Here is a 21,428-nt window from a genome sequence, read left to right as displayed (position 1 = left end):
GAGAAATGTTCCATTTGTAAATTCCAGAAGATCCCAGATTCTGATGTTTCTTCGCCTTGATCCCAAACATGTAGAATCGAATCTTCCCTTTCACTTTGTCGTTACCACCCCTCATCTTCTTCCCTACATCACATTTGCATCTTCATTGCTTAGATGCCATAGTATTAAGTATTCCAATGCTCTCTAGAAGATTTCACACGATTTGAGTTAGACTTAAAATAAACTCTAATATATTTATAATTAAAATTGGATGTTATCTTTGGATAGCTTCAATTCAAAAAGATAATATTTAAATAAAGAAAAAAAATAAAATATTTAATTTAATTTAAACTAAATTGTACCAAAATTAAAAAAGATTAGTAGTCAATTTTAAAATATTAATTTTTATAATTTAATTTTAATTTAAAAATTGAACTAAATTTTTAATTTCTTTTTATTCTACTAAGTAATATTAATCATTTTAGTAGGTATTTATTAGTTTAATAATCATTAGTTAACTATTAACGGTTTTAATAATAAGTTGACTGTTGAATTTATTTTGTTAACCGTTTTAATAATGGATTCCCGTTAGATTCGAAATTAATCAAGTTATTGTGATATAAAGTATTGCAAAATAACCCGAGATAAAGAGAAAAATACGAGGGTTAGAGTTTAGAATTTAGGGACATTTATTTTAATAATAGTTAGCCAAATATTAAGAAATAATTTTTCATAATTTATCAATTGAAATATTAAATAATCAAAATGCTAAACACCCATTTCAAAATTGTTGTCCAATAGAGTGTTAGTCCAGCAAACTGAGTTGTAGAAATTTGAAAAATTATTGGAATTTTTGAAAAGGTTTCCGCATCATCCTGAAATTAAGAGAAAAAAAGAGAAGGCATCTATTATTGACTAAGAAAAAACTCTATTTAATTTCAAAAAAAAAAAAAATACCAAACTTGCTCTACTGTCTATTTCTTGGAGCCTCTACACAGCTGTTCTTGCTCTAATGCCATTCTTTGCTTTTCTTTTTCGTTTTTTCACCGTCAGTCACCAATGCAAATCTCAACTATGGCACTTAATCATCATACAAAGGATCCATGATGAAGCAAAGAATAAAATAGGTAAGCCAGATGGACGGTCATGATTCTCTCTTTATACCATCCTAACAGATCCTGGGAAGAAAAAAGCTTTGGTTGGACCCGTCAAACACAATCATTTGAAATGCCATTGCTTTGTGCAGAGGGAACTCTTTTGAGCCTTGAATCTTGATTCTCGAAGCTAGGGACATAAAACATAGAATTTCATATTGAGACTGGGCTGCCCATCTCTCGATGTTAACGGTTTTCTCGTTATCTGGTTTTGTCTCACTTTGAAAAAGCAAAGAGCAGAAACTATGACCAAAACCAACTTTACTGTTGATTCCATCTTTTCTCCATGTCCCCCTCTGTTATATATATGAGCCTGACATTCCCTGTCTGTTTCATTCTTCCATTTTCTTCTTGTTTCTTGCACTTTTCTGATCCCTTCTCATCTCATCATCATCATCATCTGCAGATTGTTCTATTGTTTTATAATCCATCTCATCATCCAATCAAAGTTCTTAATGGAGGTATGTTATTTTTCAGATACTTCTAGCTTAGTTTATTCAGCCAATGCAAATAAGCTAATCACAACAACCAACACCAAAGTAAAAGAACCCATCAACTTCTGAGTAGTTTAGTAATGCTCCTTTTTCAATTCTATATGAATTTTTAGTAAAGCCTGCAAGCCCAATACCATTTTGCAGAGTGTTGAATTCAAGGTGGAGATGGTGGGCATACATGAGAAAAGACTCAGGAAATCTCTGTCAAAATTGAAAGGTGAGTATTCATATATACATCTGATTTCAGTCATTTTCGCTTAGTGTATATAGTTTAATTTGTGTCAAAATATTAGGTCGTTATTTATTTTGAAAATTACCGTAATTTACTAATAAAGTTATATTCTAATATATTATTTTAACACAAATTAAATCAGAGATATTGAGGTAAAAAATGGATGAAACTGCTTTCTCTAGTATATGAATATGAAATTGGTGGAGGATCTGATGGGACTGGTGATGAATTACAGGAATAGAGAAAGTGGAGGTGGATGCTAATAGCCAGAAGGTGGTGGTAACAGGATATGCACATAGGAACAAAATACTTAAAGCCATAAGAAGAGGAGGTCTCAAAGCTGATTTCTGGTCTGCACAAAATGAGCTTCTCAATGTATATTCCTGCACTGCAAGCTATGGAAGCTTGAGATTCAACAACTCCAATTTCTTCTAAGACCTTTTATTTATTTTTTTACCCCTTCATGTGGGATGATATACCAAGGTTGTGCTTTGTGTTTTCACTTTTTTTTTTTCTTGGGGGGATTCCTAATTCTGTTTCTCCTTTTACTTTTTCAAAGGAACTGTCTCATGATGATACATGCATAGAAATTAGATTAAGAGTGAGATGGAAGAGTCCTAAATTTTGCAGATTTCCTTTAGTTTCTTTCTTTTCCTTTTCTGTTGTAACATCTGCTTTGCTTAATTAGCTTGCCCAATAGAGAGAGACAGTTTGAATGAAGATCAAATCTTTTGTTTATTTATTATGCCGTTCTTCCTTTTTCTTTTTTTAATATCAATAATGTGGCAAGAACTTTTTGAAATTTACAATTCCATTTTTAAAAAAATTATGTAATTTAACTGGATTCTAAATAAAATTCATTTGAATTAAATTTAAATTTTGTATTTGGTTTTCAAATTTTTTTTAAACAATAAAGTTTAATTAAATATAAAAAAACTAGAGATTATTGAGAGAAAATTTTTAATAAAAAATATTGTTACATAAGTTTTATTGAATTTAATTTAAATTCCATTAAATTTGATAGTAATTAATTTTAGTTACAATAAATTTTATAGACGTAATTCTCCAAAGTTGAATTCTAATTTTATTTACAACCAACACATCAACCATGGAATTTTAGTTAGTTTTTAAAAATATAAAAATTGATGGGTAAATTTATTAGATTAAAAGAATTAAATTATAGTTTATTTTAAATAGAATTTAAAATATTTTTTAAAAAGTTTAAGAAAAATATTGAACGATAGCCTCTGTAATTTAATTGTTGCAAGAAAAAAAAAGTTGAAAATTAATTGTGTACTTTAAGAAAAGAAAAAGAAAGGATGATTCGAGCATGGCAGTCTGGGACTTATTCTGACTAGTCTCGAGATGGCAATCCATAACACAGAAGTGATTAATAGGAGGATGAAGGGAGAAAATTAGAATCTTGAAAAAATTTTAAGAAATAATGCACTTGAGCCCGAATGAGGGAATAGAAGCCAACACCTTCGTGGTCACCGATGAATGAAACCACCGATGAGCTGGAATTCGTCGGCTCTAAACTGAGGTTGTCTCCAGGTCCGAGCTTTTGACCTTCGTTCCCACTCATCTGCTTTATGTTTAATCTTCATTTAATCGCTTCTCCTTTTTTTTTTCTTTTGGTTCCGTCTAAAATTGATTGCTTCTAATTGACTGTTGAATTCAACAGGAAGTTTTGATTCTGGAAGGCAAGTGGCGAATGCCAAGGCTATATTTCTCTCTCCCTCTCTCTCTTTTTCATTTTTCCCTTTTGTCGTCTAACTCTGATTGGTTTGGCATTGCAGATCATGTGGATCAGGGTGATTTTTATAGTTTGAAAATGGAAGAAGTGAACTCCAGAATATTTTATTTGTAAATGGGCAATGTTGCTATTTACCCAGCTTGATTTGCTTGATGAGCAAGAGAAGCCTCACCTTTCAAAGTTATTATCATAAATCTATCGGGGTTCACTGCATTCGAGGTCTCATCTTCATTTCATCGTCGCTCCTTTTCTAGGGAGAAATTCAGTCCCGCATACTCGCCGCCGGTATACCCGCAGGTGTACCAGTGAATTTAGATCCGGTAGAGAAAAATCCAGTCCGTAATGATGGGATGTAACAAAAAATAGCAATCTTCGCAGTCCACCCCATTTATTCACGGGAAAAATTAAATAATCTACACGTACATATACTACTGTGTTACAGAAATAAGTGACACTGTCTAAATCATAAAAATAAATGACACTATAGCAAAAAGGCATTATACAAAAACAAGTAATACTGTCTAAGTCATATAGACAAATGACATTATAGCAAAAAGGCATTAGACATCGTTAGATATTATTAACGGACAAAAGAAAAGAAATAAAATGGAGAAACACCTCTTCCAACTAAATTTACACGCACCGTAAAATTTTATTTTTTATATCAAATGATCAATATTTATTTTATTAATTATATAATTTAATTAATTAAATATTAAATTTATATAAATATAATTATAAAATTATATAAATATAATTATAAATATTAATTATTTTAATTTATTTATAATATAACATTATATTTTTTATATTTATCATTTTATTTTATTATTTTTATTATTATAAATTTTCTAAAAAATTATACAACTAACAGCCCCTACAAAAAAAAAAACTTCAGACCTTTTACTATTTCAAAATAAAAAAAAAATTCTAAAACTTATTTCAAGAATTAAATATTTATAAATTAATTATAATAAACATAATAAAATAAAATAATAAATATGAAAGATATAATGTTATATTATAAATAAATTAAAATAATTAATATTTATAATAATATTAATATAATTTTATAATTATATTTATATAAATTTAATATATAATTAATTAAATTATATAATTAATAAAATAAATATAATATTATATTATATATAATTTAAAATAATTAATATTAATATTAATATTAATATAATTTCTATAATTATATTTATATAAATTTAATATATAATTAAATAAATTAAATTAATAAAATAAAATATAATAATTAATTAAATAAAAATTAAATTTAAAATGCGAAATTTCACATTTCAAACTGTGTAAGGACGCCTCACTTGTAATTTTTTTAAATTATTTTTTATTATTGCATTTTAAGAGTGCAATAGATTGTATAAATATATTATTGTATTTTTAAAGTATGATAATATAATTATTTTTAAAATTATTTTTTATTATTGCACTCTAAAAATATATTAGATTTTATAGGATTTTTAAAGTCCGGTAGAATTAATTTATATTTTGATACGGAAAAACAAATTTCCATAATAAGTTTGAGATTTTTTTTTTTTTTCAACTTGAATAGGTAAAAAGCCCCGTTTTTTATGGGTGGCTGTTACGTGTGGTTGGAATGGCCGCATTTTTCAGTGCTGCTTGCTTACCTCTAAAGGACCAGTTCAGAATAATCAATCTTTTCTGCAGCCAGTCAACGTGGATGACAAGGACAGTATTTCTTATTTCTACAGCAGCACATATTGATGAGGCCATATGTGCGTGGCATCTAGCAAAACGGATGGATCTTGTTAATACGAGTGGATCGTTTTGGCGTACTTTTGCACTTGGGTTCTTCTCATTGCGTTTTCTCCTGAAAGTGCCAACAAGTCGCACTTTCGTGAGATCACGCTTGGTTCGTCTTTGATGGATCCCACGAATGAGGTTGTGGGCATAATCAACGGATCTGTAACATCAGACCCTGCGACTCTTTATTTTTTACTAATACGAATCCGGAACTTGCATTGTCTAACTCACCCAACTTGAAATTCGGTGCATCTCTGCATTTACAAGACTCTGAGAAGTCAATCAAATGAGCTGCATGTTATTTTAAGTTTCTATAAGAGCTAACGAAAAACCATGAGAAATAGGCTCTTCTGTTCACTCCCCAGTCCCCATAACGATGGGTAGAAAACTCCCATTGATACGTAGAATCTTATTTGCAAATCATGCATTAGAAAAGCCAAGCAAAGACGCTAGTTTCGTCCAACACAGCAATACAAATTACAGCAAGCAGATAGAACCATCTCTTCTTGAGCAATGCATTCAACATCAAGCTGCATATGGGTAGAAGTGTAAACAAGGAAAACTGACGCTACAATCAACTGTAAGTCGAATGCATTTTAACTGTTAACCATAGTGGGATTAACCATAATTGCTTTAATCATTAATTGATCACTTGGCAGAATTAAATTGTTGTACCTACAATATTTATATAGAATAATTTTCCAGACGAAGAAAGCATTTAATACCAAAAATTAAAGAAAAAAATTAAGAACAGGTAAAAGACACCTTGATTGCTAGATAAACAGGGATGAGTGTTACAAGCAACAATAAGAACAACAAACAACTACTAAGCCAACATATGTAAAGCCCTTCATCTCATTCTAAGACCTAAGCATGAGAAATACCTCTACCTCACAGCCTTGCGAAAAGATGTCTCACTACCTAATTGGCACCTTCCAGCAAGCGAAAGCTTCAAGCTGGAAAGCTTTCAGTGTTATTTATTTAACTTACAGAAGGATTAAATTACAAAAGATACTCTTATCAGGCCTACAGTACAACACAAACATCAGATCGCAAGCCTACCACACAGATTAGTCAGACCCCACGTCACAGAAAGTTTCACTTCCATGGCAAGATTGAGATGCCCTGAGGGTTGCTGTTATTGCAGGCTCCGGTGCTCTGGTTAAGTGGACTACCAGGCCCCCCTGAGGATTCACTAAGAGTCCCACGTGATGGTGGGCTGCTTGGTCCAGTTGTCCCTAGTGCTGGAGCAAATTTCGTCACTGCAGATAAAGGTTCGATTTGATTTGCTAACTTAGATTCCTTGCGACCATCCGAAATGAAACTTGCCACAACTACCTGGCGGACATCTCAATCATTAGCTTTGGCAATAACAAATTTGCACAACCCACGGCTAAAATAAACAAGCTAGTCATAGCCATTAGAAGTAAAAGCATTTGTACTTAGATATGCAACGACCTCAAGATTTTAAAAAAAAATGTTAAACATGCACCAAGATCAAAAGCATTGGTATGCCCTACAAGCATTGATAAAGTTAAACCCGCAAAAGACTGAAGACAGCTAAGAAATTTGGCCAGATTATGCACTACAATTTACAAATTCATTGCCATTATGAGTCTTTACAACGCAACTATATTCAATATTTTCTTAGAAAGGTCCTCTCAACTGATGTTATCCGGAACACAGTATGGTGATATGGTCTGCACAAGGGCTACAGCAATGCAATAAACTAACATATATTGGGTTGCAGTACGAAAGAAGTAGACCTATAGAGATCATTTAGTTAGTACTTGAGGAGGTCAGGAACATTAGGAACTTAATTTCTTAATGGCAAACAGAAAATTCCCATTCCACACGTAATTTATTACTAATATTTAAAAGAAATAGAAAATTCTGAAATAATATAGCTCATAAAATAGCAATTTACTAAAGGGAAAGATAGAGAGAGAGAGGAAACCTTTATTCATGATAAAAGGAAAGGATGAGATTGTTATCTTATTTACCTTCCCGATTATTGAGATAACCCAATTATTCATGATAAAATGATGTTATGTTATTTACATCCTGGAATTTTTTTTTTTCAAAACCTCCTGTTATCAGATTTTAACGAAATGTAGCATCCAAAATAAAAAAAGATTGTTGCAGCAGAGTGATTTTTTGAAATCTCTGCTTTCGACTATCATTGAGGCTTCACAAGTCTTTCCAGTTCCAGGACAAGGCCAAAGATGCGATGCTAAAATGCACTAAAGGAAATAAATGTGCATGGAAGTACATCATGGATTGGGCGACAATGAGCAGATTGCTACTCGGTAATTCACAACAAAGGAAAAAAAAATTGATAACAAGATAGCAACTAACCTGAACAGGAGATGCAGCTGTTAGAAGACCAGCTACACCACCACCTAGCACACGACCATCTGGCCCAGATAAAGACACACTTAATCCCCCAGTTCTGCTCCTTTGACCCCCATTTTCTGATGGCAGAAATGAGCCCGACAGAGACAAAATTTCAAATCGCCCCTGCAATGAGAAAAATTGCCTGTTAAATCTGAATTAAAGCTCTGCGAGTAAACTTTTTAAAGTTGATTTAAACAAAAAGGTCACGTAATGCCATGGGTCATGAGAAGGGAAACCAAGTTAAAGCTGATTTAAGCATGTATGATTTTAAATAAAATACAGAATTTAATAATCAACATTTTGCCCAGCCATCAATTTAAGCAACCCTCAGAAGCTAGTTGTTCTATGGAGTATTGACGCCACATCCAGCCCTGCAATAAGAATACATCCACAAATGCAGATGAACACGAAAGCTTCATTTCTATACATTTAGATTCATCGCCACAGGCTTAATAAGCTGAAGGATATCTTCGATCTACAAAAATGCGTCTCCATTGACTGATAAATGACACAAGGTTTATCTTGCACAATTAGCCCATTCAATAATCATGGATCAGCTGCAGAATCCCAACATTTCACAAGCCAATCTGAGGAGTGTCACACTGTGTGTGCATTGTGCAAGCATGCATACACATGTGGTCACCAGTCTATTAAAATTGAAGTTACATGACACACATGTAGTCACCAGTCTACTAGAACTGAAGTAACATGACAAACCTCATAAGTAACAGTTCCACCAGATGAAGCCTGTTGGCGAAGAGTCACATTAGATATCGCACCATTTGCTGATAAGATACAAACAGCCCTTGGACCATGCTGAGAAAATGACATTATTTTTGATGATACATCCTACAAATAAATAAATAAATAAAGCATAAAATATCATGTCAGCTTCTGATTAAACACCTCAATACCAAGCAAAATAAGCATGTAACAGAATAAAAACACAAATTCACCAGCTAGGAACAAACCAAAGAGACAACATCAGCAACATATATGCCAAAAACACTGTCAAGACTGATACACCAAAATAAAATATACATATATGTTAAGGGAACTAATAACATTACCTTTAAGATTTCATTTATAAATTACATCATTAATCTTCCTACTATTGGTACATCAATCCAAGTGATGGCTTTCATTTGTGCATGTCTTTGGTCGTTCACAAATGCTAAACCCTAAACCCTTGCATATGAGGTGCTATGTCCAGGTTAGAATCTCAGTCTATTAGATGTTAAAATATTGAGAACCGTGTGCTTGTTTCAAGTTCCAAACATACAATAAACATGTTGAGAACTTATGGAAAATATTCCTCAAAGTCATTTCCATTATTTTCTTATGACACTTACATTCCATGTTCAAAATGAAAAGTAGTAAATAAAATAGGAAGCATTGGTTTGATATTGGAAATAAAGTGAGCTGTCATGTCTAGTTTGTAATATTGGATGTCAATAGTATACCACACTGCTCCAGAACTATGCACATGTTTCAGACACAAATCAATCCAAACAATACAAAGATTTGTGGACAATGCTCCTAACGTAATTCCATGCTTTTCACATGAATGCGACATTCCTACATGTAATTCCACGATTTTCACATCAATGCAATGCTCCAACATGTAATTGCCATGATATTCACATCAAAGCTAAGAGCCCATGCACAGAACCAATGACAAGTATATGACACAGGATGCATCCGTAATTGGGGAAGAAATATGATAAGGAAATTTTTGATAGTAGCATCTCTAAATTAAAATGATAAATATGGCAGTCACGATATCGTCCCGCTCTGTTATAGCATTATCAGTTGTAGGTTGTGACTAGCATAGACCTTGTTTTAAAAAGTGAAGAAATGAGAGGCAGACAAATGATGACAAGGGCTAAAGTGGCCAACAAAGGTTTTTAGTATAATTTTTTATAATAATATAGTGCTTTACCTCTAAAATGGAGATCAGGGTTAAGTAATAACTTAATTGCATAAATATTACTTTCCATGCATTAGTTAAAGCAACATTACAGACCACTATTATATTTATAGAAACTCAAAATATATGCATCTTTTACAGTTTAAGGAACATCTGATTAGTAACCTTAAGCATGAAATAATTAGAACCATGATATTCATTTTAATTTAAAACATTCTAAAAGACTCATAACTGTGACATATCCAAGGATTATCAGTACATAACACAGGCATAGTTACTTCGACTTTTCAAGTACCTCAACATTTGATAAGGATACTTAATGATTCAATAATACTTCACTTTAATTTTTCTTTGAAAAAAAAAATATATGGAATTTAGAAAATTTGGTAGATTTTCACATCAATCCATACAATAAAACAATGCCTGTGACCAAAATTCCATAGATTTTATCAGTTTAATTGCACAATTGTTTCTTCATGCATTAGTTGAAGCAACATTACAGACCTCTATTATATTTATAGAAACTAAGAATGTATGCAATTTTTTGCAGTTTAAGGAACATTTGATAGGCATCCTTAAGCATGCAATAACTAAAACCATGATATTCATTTGAATTTAAAAGAGTTTAAAAGTCTCAATCTATGACATATCCAAGGATTATCAGTACATGACACAGGCATAGTTACTTTGACTTGTCATAGTACCTTGACATATTTGATCAGGATACTAGTACATTAATATGATACAATGACACTTCACTTAATTAAAGAATCTATGAATTTGGGAAATTTGGCGAGTCCAAACGCTGAACAATACACATATCCATATCCAATAACTTCACGCAGTTAAGGTTCAAGTAATGTAGGAGACAGATATGTTATAAAGACAAAAGCTTCTTAAGTACTCTTTCAACATAGTATATGGATATCTATAGTCTAATACAACAATATTTAACTGAAAGAGACATGTCTCACTCACATATAATCTTATTAGTATCATGAAGGTTGTGCCAGTTTATTTCTAACATGGTCACCATTTAACCATAGTGAACTTCTAACTAACTATTCTCAAGTAAAATATACCTAAAAAATGTTTTTGTAAACTTTGTAAAAAAGTCCTTTATATAATTTTTTTAAAACCTCACAAGCATGTTGAATTTATATAAATTTATGAAGTAAAAGCTGTACAGCGAAAAAAGATCCATACAGTCGACCTGAACTAGTTTGGAATTAAGCCTTTAGTTGTTGCATGAATTCAAAATGTCTTCTCATTGCTTCAGCTTAAATTGGAAGCAGAGAAAAATGCATAAATCATTGCAAAATGGGAAATCACGTTCACACCATACAATCTTTCTGGCTTTCATACAGGAAAAACCAGTCTAAGAGAACAATGGTCTCTCCATGTACCTTGCATAAATCATAATAACCAGATAATAGATGGAAATCTGTTCCCATAGTAGATGAAAAGATTTTGAAGATTCCACTGTTTCAAGCATTAGAAATGCAAAAATCATCCATCCTTCAGTTATTACCGTCAAGATAATTAAACCCTGATGACAGAACTGGAAGAAATACATCTGTAAATTTGTGACCAAAAGAATGAGCTGAATAGAAATACATCGGTAAATTTGCGACCAAAAAATTGTAGCTGAACATAAAATTTTGAACATTAACAGGGCATGTGAGATTAGTTACAAATGATATATAACATTATTAACAGTTGCTATCAACATATGATATAATCAAAATATCATAATTATTCAAAAAAAAGTTATGGAATAGTTCAGTCACAACAATAAAAATTCACCACATTAATTAGAAAGAACAAAAATTAGGGGGAATATAAATATATATATAAAGGACAAGCAGAAACCTCTCCAGCTTTCACAGTGATAACATGTGGTGTAAATCCAACCCCAGCTGATCCTGTGAAAAGAAACTCGGTGAGTAAATCGTAGTACAGGTGCAGTGAATCACGGGCCAGCATGATATCACAAGTAAAAGTTTGAAATGCATAAACAGGCCAAGGAGAATAATATAATAAAATTCATGTATCTGGCGCATAAAAAATCAACTAATGAAAAGAATTTCTATTCTCTCAAATAGATAAAGAAAAATAAATAATTTTCAATTATGGTTTAAATTCCAAGAACTTTTTTTCACTAAAGAAATTTTTTATGCAATATGTATAACAACTGAAACAAAATTATTTCAAAAAAGTAAAAATTAACTACTTTACCACATTAAAATACTAAATTTGACTTATTGCTTATTAATTGAATTTTACCAAAGCAATTATCTAGAATATGCAAGTAATAAACAGCATAAAAATGTTGATGAGAAATTAATCTATAACTTGAGAGACAGGAACACTAGAGCATAATAGCAAGGGCAGATATGTAATTTTGCCATACAAGAATATGAAGTCAGAAGGAACGGATCTCAAGTTCCAGCATAATCCACATCGCTATCCTTTTTATTTTCTCTTTTTCTATTTTGCAGAGACATATTTACTTGAACCAAATAACCCTTTCATCATATCAGCAACAACCGTCACACTTCACGCCTCTATCAGAATCCACGGGGTCACAGACTAACACAGAGTAAACAAGCCCCCCCAAGACCCTACAGAAAATATGACCACACCACTACAATTAAAAAACAACCACAAGAAGAACAGGTCAAAACCTCTAAAGGCAACCACTGTTGCCTTAAAGACATTCCAATCTCACCACGTGACAGGCAAAATATATATATATATATATATATATATATATTAATCATGCAAAAGATCAATATCAAAACAGGATAAAAATACCATAAATCCGTTCAGATTTTAATGAGAAAGAACAAGATAAATATTACCCAGCGCTTCAAGTTGCTGCTTCTTGCTAGAACCAGGTGGTCTGCCTCTCGCTTTCTTGGACCCAGTTGGCGAGACTGGTCCCCCTGAAGGAAGAGGACTCGTAACAGCAGTACCAGCAGGGGGATGAGGAGAAGAGAAACCGCCTCCACTTGTCTGGGTTACAGACTGAGATGCAGGTACAAGAGCCAAAGCCATAGTGCCATCTGGCCCGTACTTCCTGGGCCTCCCTCGCTTCTTCTTCATAGTCTCAGGCGCGGTACCCATGTTCATGTTCACATTAATCCCATGGGATGACACTACGGTTCCGCCGGCTGATCCTTCCACACCGCCAGCACCTCCTCCGGCAGCACCGGAAGGAGTTGGTTGGTACGAAGGGGAGGCAGCGGTGGTCACGGGTTTGTACACGGCTGTCCCATCAGCACTGAAGGCTAATCGCATGTTCTGTATACTCGGCTGTGACGTTACCTGACTTTTCTGGAGACCCACGCCGAAGGGATCCCTGGCAGTGCTCGTCATCACTCCTGTCTCCGATCCCGACATCCTGCTCTAAAATTCCATACGAATCAACAATTAAAAAAATTGAAGAAAAAAACTGAAGTTACTGTTCCAGATCAGTATGGAGACCAAAATTTACGCAGAAATCTAACAAAATCTGGAAGTCTCAAATGCTAAGATTTTCCACTCCTACCGAGACTTGAAAGACCGAGGTCCAAACAAGCCTCAGTGACTTGGGTCGCTACACGCTAGCTGACTGAATTTTTTTTTTTTTTATAAAAAAAGGGGAAAAAAACACTAAGAGATCTTCCATTTTTTTCTATAAATAACTCGCAGAATTTTACTCAACCCTAGCCTGGAAACTCAAGCTTTCCCCATAAATCTCGGGTATAAATTTCAGTAAACGCAAAATCAAAGCCCTAATGACTGCAAAAGTGAAATTTAATTAAACAAAATTAAAAAATTCCTGAAAATATTTTACATAATTGCTACAGAATTTCAGTCAAAATTGAGAACGAAAAAAAATTCTTAATAAACAGGAAGGAAAATTTTGCAAAATTAATTTTACTTTTCCTAAATTAAAAACAAAAAATATTTAAAAACAACTGTGAAAAATAGGGAAAAAAAAAAGATAAACTTACCAATGATTCAGAATAGAAAAAAGCTGATGCCGAAAATTATAAAGAGAAAGAAACGAAAACACAAGAGAAGAGCTCCAAACGCTATTTTCTCAGGAAATGCGAGAAAGAAATCTGGAAATATGGAAATATATTTTAATTAAATAAGTTTTTTTTTACTCTTTTTGTATTGAAAAAAAAGCAGGTAAAAGCAGCCCAAGATAATAATTTTTAATATCATTTACTCTAACGCCTTCATTGCTCTCTTCTTTTTTCTCAATGTCCTTTCTACTCGCTCGAGTATGAGTAAACGAAACTCGACTTAATTCAAGAATGCGCATACTCTATAATTTAAAAAAACCTGACCTTCTACGTGGATGGCCAAACTCGCGAGTGTATAAAGTATATACTCGCAGAAATTTATGGAAATTTGTGTGTATAATGTAGTTGTTTTAAATATTATCCTTTTTTAAGTTGTGAAATCTGATTTTCTCAACAGAAAAAAGAGTTACAGTAATTGTTTTTAATTACCTGGCTATTTGTACAGCAAAAATGGTGATTAGTCTATTGTTCCTTTTGAAAAATTAAGGCTAATTATAAAAAAAAAAAACTGAATTTTAAGTTTTTTTATATTAATATGAAATTTTAGTTTTATATTAGGTTTTTTATAAAAGCTACAAAATCATAAAAGTTTAAGGACTATAAAAATTATTTTTTAAAAAAATCCCTCAACTGTAAATATTGTTCACTTTAATTTTTGAACATAACCACGTAATCACTTATATTTAAAAATATTTACATAAAAATTTCTAATATTTTAAATGTTACGTAAAATTTATAAATTTTTAAAAATATTATATAAAAAATCTTTCACACGGTTTTTAGTTCATTTATCTAGCGTAATTTATATAGCACTGTCATAGTGTAAAATTAGAAATTAAAAAAATTAAAAGTGTGTTGGAGAAAAAAAATATATCATTAACATTACACATAACACTTTTTTTTTTTTAATTTCTTATTTTTTTCGTCATGGCTGTTTCGCTAGATAAATAAAAGAATAAATTGAAATGAATTTATGTAAAAATTTTCAATATTAATATTGTGTAGTAAGAATTAAAGGTGAGCAACTAAAGTAATAATCTTTAACGTTAAAAGATGTCTAATATAAATTATCCCATCAAATTATAAAACCAGAAATTACATTTTTTAATATATTTATGAAAAAAATTTAGTAGTAAAAATAGTAAAATAATTAAAAGTTTTCTAGATTATTGTTAACAACATTTTTTTTAATAATTTTTTTCACCTTAAATTTAAATGTCAAGTAGAGCCTCAATCAGGGACAGATCCACACCAGGGCCATCAGACGGATCCGAACTTTTTAAGACGGATCCGATTTTTTTTTTTAATTTTAAATAAATAAAATATAAATTATTATTAAATGTTTAAATTTTAAAAAATTTATTAATTTATCTCTATTTAAAATTATATAATTAAAATATCTTTATATTTTAAAAAATTAAATTCTTTCATCATTTTATATAAAAAAAATCAATTAACCTATCTTAAATCTTTATATTATGTATTTTATATAATTTTAATTACACATATTATTTAATATACATAAATTTAAATATATATATTATTTAATTTTACTAAATAAAATTAAAATAAAATAACTAACAATTATTTTAACAAATTATTAAATAATTTAATTTTATAAAATATAAAAATATTTTATTCGAGTGATTTTAATATAAAAATAGACTAATAAATTTTTTCAAAATAACTTAAAAATAATTTTCTTATAAATAAAACCACGATTTAAATATTTTTTTACATCAACAATTTTACGTTTATTATTTTTTTTCAATTCATAAAATTTACTTTTAATATAAAATTTTAACTGTGTATTAATTTTTTTAAAACTATTTATAAAATAAATATTTACTCATTATTTAATTAATTTTTATATATTTATCTTTTATTATTATAAAGTGATAATTATTTTTATTTATTTATATTTATATAATTAAAATTGTAAAAAAATTTTAAATTTTAGAAAAAAAAGTAACATAAATAATGGTTAGATTATTTAATAAGTTTAATAAATTTTAAATTAAATTATTTAAAAAATATATAAATATACATAAAATAGTGTTTATTTAGATAATATGTTTAATTATTCAAAAAATTTTAAAACATTTTTATTTAGGCAAACTGATCTAATTCTTAATATTTTATTTATGTGAATTTTTTTAGTTAATTTAAATATCATTTTTAAAATTTTGTTTTTAATATATATATACACATCAAAATTTTTAAAATAAATAAAATTAGATGTGATATTACCAAAATAAAATTGGTCCCGTGATTCAAATTTTTAGATTCTCAATCATATTATATGCACTTAAAATTTTTTTTTCTTTACTTCAACTTATATTTATTATTCCTTAAATATGTGAGATTAATATAGTGAATATATATTTATATGGGAATTATATATTTATTATTTAAATGCACACATATTAATTAATCTCATATAAATATTTAATTTTAAAAATCTTAAATTGGTTACGTATTTTTTAAAACTAAACTATATTTATTATTTATTTTTTAAATAATTGTAACTTATAGTTTATTATTTTTATAGATTTTTATTTCACTGCCTACCATAAAAATTAATTTATTAGCTTGAATAGGTTTGCCGCTCTTGCTGATTATTTGTTGAAAGACAGTTAAATGGCTATTAACAGCCGGAAGAGTGAAGTAAACAGAAAAAACAGATAAAGTCCGGCGAGAGCAGAGCTGCCATATTAACCAATCAAAACAGAAAGTTATGGCGTCTGTTTCTTTGCTGTCTCCTTGGGTGTCCCGGCGTCCTTGCAATCGCCACTTCACATCTTTCTCCGACGAGTCGCCTCTCCATTCTTTTAATTTCAATCCTAACCCTAACTCGCTCTCTTCAGGTATCAAGAGATGCAGAAAGCAACAGCACCCTTGCTGCAGCAACTCCTACCAAGTAGAAGAACAACACCAACCCTAGTAATAATTTCTCATTAATTCCTCCATTGTTTTCAGTTTCCCAATCCGTTGATTCATGGATTTGATTGTTTTCATCCACTTGTTAAAGTTTTTCGCTACAAGGACTACCTGGAAGAAGAGAAATTCTGTTCAACATCGCATTTACTGGGTGTAGTTTTCCTGCAATTGTTTATAATGCATTGGCGGAGACTGGTAATAAATCTTTTCTCAGTATTTAAAATTCTTAGTAATTTCTAACGATTAATTTGAGAGCTTTTCTTCTTAGATGAGCTTCGCGTTTATACTGATGATGCCAACAAGTTCCAGATAACGATTCCTCAAGGTGAATTCTTCGGAAAAATCTCAAGTTTATAATCACGAATTTGATTCCGAAATTGCTGGTTAACTAAATCCGATTGGGAAATAACATCTTTTGTTTAAAAAAAAAAATCAAACTAATGGACGAGAATGTTGACGCAGACTGGCGAGTGGGTACAGGAGAACCTAACGGCGGGTTCAAGTCAGTGACCGCTTTTTACCCAGAAGAAGCTTACACGAGCTCGAATGGTAGTAGCATATCACAAATGAATACACTATTTTCATTCTGTAGCTTATTCTAGGTTATTAAAATCTGCAAAAATGGTTGCTTCAGTTAGCGTTGTGATCACTGGGCTTGGTCCGGATTTTACTAAAATGGAATCTTTTGGCAAAGTGGATGCCTTCGCTGAGACATTGGTGAGTTAATTTTTGCAGATAATTCCCTGTAAGAAGCTCTTTCTAATTTATCTACATGCCAATGTATGCGTTTTCTGTTTCTTCCTCAGGTGAGTGGATTGGACAGAAGCTGGCAAAGGCCCCCAGGTGTAGCAGCAAAACTTATCGACTCTAAATCCACTAATGGTAATCCATTCCCCAATCTATTAGTGCTTTGAACTTGACACATCCAAATTGGGATCTCAATTTCAAGTTTTAACAATTGTTGCCTCTTTCTGGGATTTCTTTGTTTTGAGAAAACCTGTTACATTAGTTGATCACGTCCTATATATTTCCAAATGATTGACAGGGCTTTATTACATTGAATACACACTGCAAAATCCAGGAGAAAGTCGCAAACATTTATATTCAGCCCTTGGGATGGCATTCAATGGTTGGTATAACAGACTATATACCGTGACAGGACAGGTGAGGTTATATGCAAATCTCCATTTCTCGTACACTCTGCAAATTACTCGCTTCACTTCTGAATCCGTGTACATGGTCCTCATTGGTACAGTTTTTGGATGAAGACTCAGAGAAATATGGTTCCAAGATTCAGAAGGTTAGCTTCAATGAATATACTGAATGTTTACGTTCAAAGGCTCTAGTCTCCATCGTTTAAAAAATGAATTGTTCTGTTGACTGTTTGATTTGAACCCAGGAAGGGACTGTGTGGTTTTGTTAGACAAAGGTTGCATTACATGTAGGCAGGTGTATTTCAAGCTGCATAATGAGTTCAAAATTTTAGACTGATTCTGATTTGCGCTATGTTATTTGGCGCTGCAGGCTGTTTCATCCTTCAGGTTCATTTCATGACATGGCGAGCCGTGAACTATATAGAAGAATCTGTGATGGTCCAGGTTACATCGATTATTCTTCACATTGGTTATTTGGTAAATTGTATACAATTTTTATGCAATTGAGGAAGCTATCCTTAGTATCTTTCCAATCGACAAAAAGCTATTTTCTCTCTCCTGGTTGAAATTGAACTGAGACTTCCTATTCTGAGAACCATTATGAAAAGAAAGGTACTTGTATATATTTAATCTAGGTCTAGCACGACTGTGAACTAATGACATGACATGCTATTATTGATATCATTTGCAGAAAAACATAATACAGTATATCTATTTTAAAACTTCTTCAATTAAAACAAATTTTACATATTATCCTTTTCATTTCTTAGGCTGAATTGAGGAAGGAAAAACACAGGCACATTACAAGCCCAGAGCTGCCTTCTGCTCAATCATGAGGTTGCTGCCTTCTGCTCAATCATGAGGGTGAGGCTCATGGTTTCAAATCGCGGTACCGGCCGCGTTCGCGGTCGTGGGTAATGGAAACAGGCCTATAACGGTCATAACGTAATTGTAACGGCCTGTCGCAAGCGCAAATTTTTTTAGAAAATTTGTAAAGTCTATGAAATTAAAATATATTAAAAGATATAATGAAAATTAAGTTATACAACTCATTAACAAGTATAAATATATTAAATAAATATAAAATACATAAATTTTAAACATTATATGTATTAGCTTACTTCAATTACCACCAAATGAGCGTCTAGCAGGTTATTGAGTAGATCCACCACCTTCATCTTGTGATTGGGAGCTTTGATCTTGATGATATTCATAGTATTGTGATGGATCAAAGCTGAAGAATGAACCCATACCAAATTGATCACGAGGATTGAACTGGGTTTGGATGTGGGAGAATGATTGCTCTGACAAAGATAAATCAGAATACGAATTTCCTGTATATCCATAATCACTAGTAGAGGTTGCTTCCATTGAAGATTCACTTGTACTATAAATCTCATATCCATAATTATCTGCATTCATAGAACACTCTCCATGTGCAAAACCTTTTTACTTATCACTGCGACCACCAGAACCACGGGATCTGCCATATGTATGTTGCAAAGTTGGAGCTGGAGCTGGAGATGGAGATGGAATATGCCTCTAATATGAAGAGGGATCATCATGTGATTGTAATGAACTAGTAGCTCCACGACCTTCACCTCTTCCACCCTTACCACTACCACCATCATCATCATCACTGGAACTAGATAGTATAAAAGAATCTTCAAGTTCAGCATCACCACTGCCTCCAATATTATGTCCATGAGTTGGAGCATTAACTTGTTGTGATTGTGATGGAGCAGACTCATCCTCCTCTAGCCAAGGATTTTCTTTACCATCAAGCATAGGATTTTCCCTTTCTTCCAACCAAGGATTTAGTGGATCATCTTCCTCGAAAATGTAATCCAAATTAATTGGATTATAACTCTTTTCTAGCTCATGCTGACTCTTTCTGCTCAAATTCCTCAACTTCAGCCGCATATTGTAGTGAAGTGCATGCAATTTTTGATACCGTAATTTGTTCCTCGTCTTTGTATGTATAAGTGAAAAAGTACTCCAATTTCTTTCACAATTAGATGCAGAAGTGGTTTGACTCAACACTCTTACTGCAATTCTTTGTAGTTCATGAGCACTTTCACCATAATGTATCCACCATTCAGCTGCATTAAAACATATAATAATTTTAATAATATAGGTTATTTTCTCAAATATTTGATTTTATATTTTAGAACACTAAAAATATAACATAATGTGTAAATCTTATATTTTTATCTGGATAAGTGAATTTAATAGCTTTTTGTGTTAAAGCGGACCCAAAACTCTCCATTTTATGCTTATAGAGTTGTGTCTACACCAATAAAAAAAAATTATTTGCTTTATTATACTACTAAAATTGTTTATTAAAATTATTCAAGTTAGGTATATATTATATACTTACTTGGTTCAATGCATGACCTTAATTTATCAAATCACTCTCTAGCCTTTGAATAATATTTTTAAGGCCCGTCATAATTTCATTATCGTTTCCAATATCGTGTAGACTATACTGATATTGAGGATTCAAAAAATATCCTGCAAATCATAAAAATATTATTAAAATTTATAAGATATAGAAATTATTAAAGTATTAAGTATTAAGTATTAAGTTTATGTGCTTCTTACCAGCCGCATGCAAATCATGATGTAATTGAAAATTCCAATGAGTATCAATAATTTTTCAGTAGTCTATGTAACTTCTGAAATTTTGCTTAATGGCCAATTTTGCTCGTTCCTTTGCTTCATATATAAATCTCATTGTTGGTTTTTCGTCACCATCCACTAATCTCAACACTTTAAACAATGGCTCTTGGATTTTCATAATTTGCTCGGCTTTCTCCTAAAAAATTTTTCCCTCTCTATCTAAGCTAAGAACAATTTTCTTAGTTTCATAAGTTGGTCCACTGGTAACCTGGCCATATTTACTTCCTACTCATTGCTCAAATTTAAACATATTTCTTAACTTTGTTCTACATCGAAGAAGACTCTCCAATGCAATAAAATTAGTTGCAAATCTAGTAATCCTGGGGTGAATTATATATCGACCATCAGTGAATTTTTCATGTAATTTACCACCCAATTATAATTGTAAATAAATTGGGTGAAAATTTTTCCTTGTTCAATGACGGTCTTTATATTCTTCCTCTTTCCAAAATCTTCTAAAATTAAATCAATGCAAGGTGCACTGCATACTATCCAATATAAATTTGAAAACTTTTTCATCAACTTTTTGCTACCAGATTTAATAGCAGCTTCATTATTAGTCACCACTTGGACAATTTTGCTTGGGTCAATTTCTTCAACCACCTCTTTCATGATCTTGAAGTAATATTCTTCATCTTTTCGTTCAACATTACTTGCATCTATGGATTTATGGAACACTGTTCTATGAGAAGAGTAGACTAGAAAATTAATTATACTCATTCTGGTTGGTCCGCTCCATCCATTACACATAATGGTAACTCCTCTTTCGTTCCACATGCCCTCAAATAAAGCAATATATTTTTTCATTTCTTTGCATTCATTTTTCAAATATACTTCAGA

General features: G+C 31.4%; 3 protein-coding genes across 5 annotated transcripts; 2 read left to right on the top strand and 1 right to left on the bottom strand.

The window, feature by feature from the left end:
- Positions 1 to 1,276: 1,276 nt before the first annotated feature.
- LOC110616335 (heavy metal-associated isoprenylated plant protein 28) lies at positions 1,277 to 2,596 on the top strand. The gene is made up of 3 exons (XM_021758731.2): positions 1,277 to 1,594; positions 1,772 to 1,844; positions 2,095 to 2,596. The coding sequence occupies exons 1-3, from the start codon at positions 1,589 to 1,591 to the stop codon at positions 2,292 to 2,294; spliced, it is 279 nt and encodes a 92-aa protein (XP_021614423.1). The 5' UTR covers positions 1,277 to 1,588; the 3' UTR covers positions 2,295 to 2,596.
- A 3,554-nt stretch (positions 2,597 to 6,150) lies between these two features.
- Positions 6,151 to 13,890, bottom strand: LOC110615714 (AT-hook motif nuclear-localized protein 10). 3 transcript variants are annotated; one of them, XM_021757754.2, is made up of 6 exons: positions 13,735 to 13,890; positions 12,598 to 13,144; positions 11,606 to 11,658; positions 8,521 to 8,652; positions 7,765 to 7,926; positions 6,151 to 6,744 (listed from the first exon to the last, which is right to left on the bottom strand). In XM_021757754.2, the coding sequence occupies exons 2-6, from the start codon at positions 13,136 to 13,138 to the stop codon at positions 6,505 to 6,507; spliced, it is 1,128 nt and encodes a 375-aa protein (XP_021613446.1). In that variant the 5' UTR covers positions 13,139 to 13,144; positions 13,735 to 13,890; the 3' UTR covers positions 6,151 to 6,504. The 3 variants fall into 3 exon arrangements, with proteins under 3 accessions (XP_021613446.1, XP_043812781.1, XP_021613448.1); XM_043956846.1 differs by having other exon boundaries at positions 12,598 to 13,139; positions 13,735 to 13,873; XM_021757756.2 differs by lacking the exon at positions 13,735 to 13,890 and having other exon boundaries at positions 11,606 to 11,652; positions 12,598 to 13,519.
- A 2,561-nt stretch (positions 13,891 to 16,451) lies between these two features.
- Positions 16,452 to 18,585, top strand: LOC110614709 (psbP domain-containing protein 3, chloroplastic). The gene is made up of 9 exons (XM_021756347.2): positions 16,452 to 16,755; positions 16,844 to 16,947; positions 17,021 to 17,077; positions 17,215 to 17,301; positions 17,387 to 17,469; positions 17,559 to 17,634; positions 17,798 to 17,916; positions 18,008 to 18,052; positions 18,277 to 18,585. The coding sequence occupies exons 1-9, from the start codon at positions 16,550 to 16,552 to the stop codon at positions 18,304 to 18,306; spliced, it is 807 nt and encodes a 268-aa protein (XP_021612039.1). The 5' UTR covers positions 16,452 to 16,549; the 3' UTR covers positions 18,307 to 18,585.
- Positions 18,586 to 21,428: the final 2,843 nt, after the last annotated feature.

Source organism: Manihot esculenta, chromosome 5 (genome assembly GCF_001659605.2).
Source record: "Manihot esculenta cultivar AM560-2 chromosome 5, M.esculenta_v8, whole genome shotgun sequence".
NCBI classification, from domain to species: domain Eukaryota; kingdom Viridiplantae; phylum Streptophyta; class Magnoliopsida; order Malpighiales; family Euphorbiaceae; genus Manihot; species Manihot esculenta.
Note: the sequence above shows the minus strand (reverse complement) of the source record. Positions and strands in the feature narration are given on the sequence as shown.